Consider the following 3089-nt stretch of genomic DNA (forward strand, 5'->3'; position numbering starts at 1 on the left):
GTGCCATTTTAACAACTGCAAAATTCGCTTTATTTTACTTTTATTTAATTTTTATTTATTTTATTATTTATTTATTATTTATTATTTTTTTTTTTTTTACTTCTTTTTCCTTATTTTTTATCTTCATTTTTGTTTCAATTTTTATCCACATTTTTGTATCAATTTTTGTGAATATATTTTTTTTAATTTTCATGTTTTGTTACGTTATCACATTTTTTACCCCTCACGTTATTTTGCCTTTTTTTTTTTTTTTTTATTTCAATTTCCCATATACAGAACAATAGGGAATTATAAATGTATGCATTTAAGCCAAGATAAAATTTAAGCCATCGATTAAGAAAGTAACGAAAGAAGCATTGTAAGAGGAATCGAGGAAAGAGAAGCATAAAAAGGAAGAAAAAAGAGAGAAAAAAAAAAAAAAAAAAACACATACATGTATGTATATATACATATATATATATATATATATATATATATATTTATACATACGAAAGGGGAGTAGCAAGTCAAATGCTTTTTGAGAAAAAAGGGTTCACATTTTTGTGCAAAGAATTTTTTTTTTTATATAACTTTTAAAAAGTCCAAGGGGAAAAGAATTTTGCTTTGGTTTGTGAATACTATATTTTGTGAATCATCAGCAGCAAACATAAGCGCGCACATTATATAATTGTGTAGAACGAACCACGCAAAACCACATAAAGCACAGCTTACATAACCACACAAAAAGAGCTTATAAATATGGATAACAATGAGAACATAGATTCTAACGATAATTCGTCGGATACAAACACAGCAAACTATAACCAGGGGAAAAACGAGAATATATCGGAAGAAATGGACTTTTGCAAAGAAGATAATGAATTGGATGGAAATAATAAGAATTCTAAATCTAAGCAAGAGAATATAGCTAAGACAAAGAATTCAGATAAGGATGACATAAATGTTATGGACTATAGTAACCATAACTTCCCATGCCACCCAGCCCCTCCAGTTTCGATAAAACTTTTCATAGGAAGAGTACCAAAAAGTATGGAGGAAGAACAATTAAGGCCCATATTTGAAGAATTTGGCATTGTTAATGAAGTGGTAATAATAAGAGATAAAATAACAAATATTCACAAATCAAGTGCCTTTGTAAAAATGGCATCCATTTCAGAAGCAGATAATGCTATAAGATCTTTAAATAACCAGAGAACCCTAGACCCTCAACTAGGCTCTCTACAAGTAAAATATGCATCTGGAGAAATTATGAAATTAGGTTTTCCTCAAAATATAGAATCAGGTGTTGATCAAGCAAAATTGTTTATAGGATCTTTACCAAAAAGTATAACAGAAGAAAGTGTAAAAGAAATGTTTTCTATATATGGTTCTGTAGAGGAAGTCTTTATAATGAAAGATAATTCAACAGGGTTAGGAAAAGGATGTTCTTTTGTTAAATTTGCATATAAAGAGCAAGCATTATATGCTATCAATTCATTAAATGGAAAAAAAACATTAGAAGGATGTGCACGACCTATAGAAGTTCGATTTGCAGAACCAAAATCATCTAAACAATCACAAATTCCAATGACGTTGCAGCCGATGCAGAATCCCCCACATGGTATTTCTCCTCAACCGCATGTAACCAGTCCAAACAATATAAATTTTGGAAATAACTTTGGGGTTAATAATAACTATCCAAGACAAGTTGGTGCATGGAAGGAATACTATTCAGGAGAGGGAAGACCATATTACTACAATGAGCAAACGAACACAACACAATGGGAAATGCCAAAAGAATTTGAAACCCTCTTCATGAGTAGTTCTCCAAATGCGCACAATCTGTCTGATTCATCAGGTAATTTAGGAAGAGAGAAACATATTGTTGGTAGAGTGAAGAGTGTTTTCTCCAATGTTATTTATTTGTATCATTATTATTTTTTTTTTTTTCAACCATGTTTATACTTTTGCACCACATATAACTTCTTATGCATGATATAATATATCGCATGCACAGTTGATTCCCCATCATTTCATTTTATATTTGCATTATTATATTTCTCTTATTGTTTATGTTTATGTTGTTTATGCTGCTGTTGTTGTTGTTGCTGTTTTTCATACTTTCTTTTTTACTCCTTTTTTTATAGGTCCCCCTGGAGCGAACTTATTCATTTTCCATGTCCCCAATGAATGGCACCAAACAGACCTTATCCAAGCATTTTCTCCATTTGGCGAATTATTGTCTGCTAGAATAGCCACTGAAAAAAGTACAGGCAGAAATCGTGGGTTTGCATTTGTATCCTATGAAAGTATTGAAAGTGCAGCAGCCGCAATTTCACAAATGAATGGATTTATGGCATTAAATAAAAAACTGAAGGTAACTGTAAAGAAGGGAGAAGAAGAAGAAATGAAAAAGTTTGTAAATCAAAATGGGGTAAATTCTTTCCAACAAATTTCAAGACCTCAAAAAAATATACCAGCTCAACCAAATGCAGCAGCACAACCAAGTTTCCCACCACACCAGAATGCACAACCACAAAATTTTTTCTATTCAAATAGCAATAGTTATAGATGTGGACCATATTAAATGAGACGCGCATACAGCTGTCTCTCCTGTCCTCACATCTTCTACACAATTACCTCTTTACAATTTTTCTTAAAAAATATTTTTAATATATGGAAAAAAAAAAAAAAAAAAAAAAAAAAAAAAAAAAAAAAAAAAAAATTAAAAAATAAAAAAAAAAAAAAAAAAAAAAAAAAAAAAAAAAAAAAAAAAAAAAAAAAAAAAAAAAAAAAAAAAAAAAAAATAAAAAAAAAAAAAAAAAAAAAAAAAAAAAAAAAAAAAAAAAAAAAAATCAAAAAAAATTTTATAATTTAAAAAAAAAAAAATAAATAAATAAATAAAATAAAACAGAACAAAATAAAAATGAAATTCAAAGATTCACAAATTCCAAAATTAAAGAATTTAAAAATTCAGTAATTATAAAAACACAAACATTAAAGCAATGTGTAACCAAAGTAATATAAATAAAAAGGCAAAAGGAAATGGGAAAAAAAAAAAAAAAAATCCAAAAAACGAAAAAAAGGACGGAAAAAAAAAAAAAAAAAAA

At 28.0% G+C, this 3089-nt stretch overlaps 1 protein-coding gene across 1 annotated transcript; it reads left to right on the plus strand.

Annotated features, from left to right (window-relative positions):
- Window positions 1-738: 738 nt before the first annotated feature.
- Window positions 739-2566, plus strand: PGO_111110 (RNA-binding protein; the record flags this gene model as incomplete). Its single annotated transcript, XM_028688450.1, has 2 exons — window positions 739-1837; window positions 2127-2566. 2 exons carry the CDS (start codon window positions 739-741, stop codon window positions 2564-2566), a joined length of 1539 nt encoding a protein of 512 aa, XP_028544251.1.
- Window positions 2567-3089: the final 523 nt, after the last annotated feature.

This window comes from Plasmodium gonderi (assembly GCF_002157705.1).
Source record: "Plasmodium gonderi DNA, contig: Chr11, whole genome shotgun sequence".
Taxonomy (NCBI): domain Eukaryota; phylum Apicomplexa; class Aconoidasida; order Haemosporida; family Plasmodiidae; genus Plasmodium; species Plasmodium gonderi.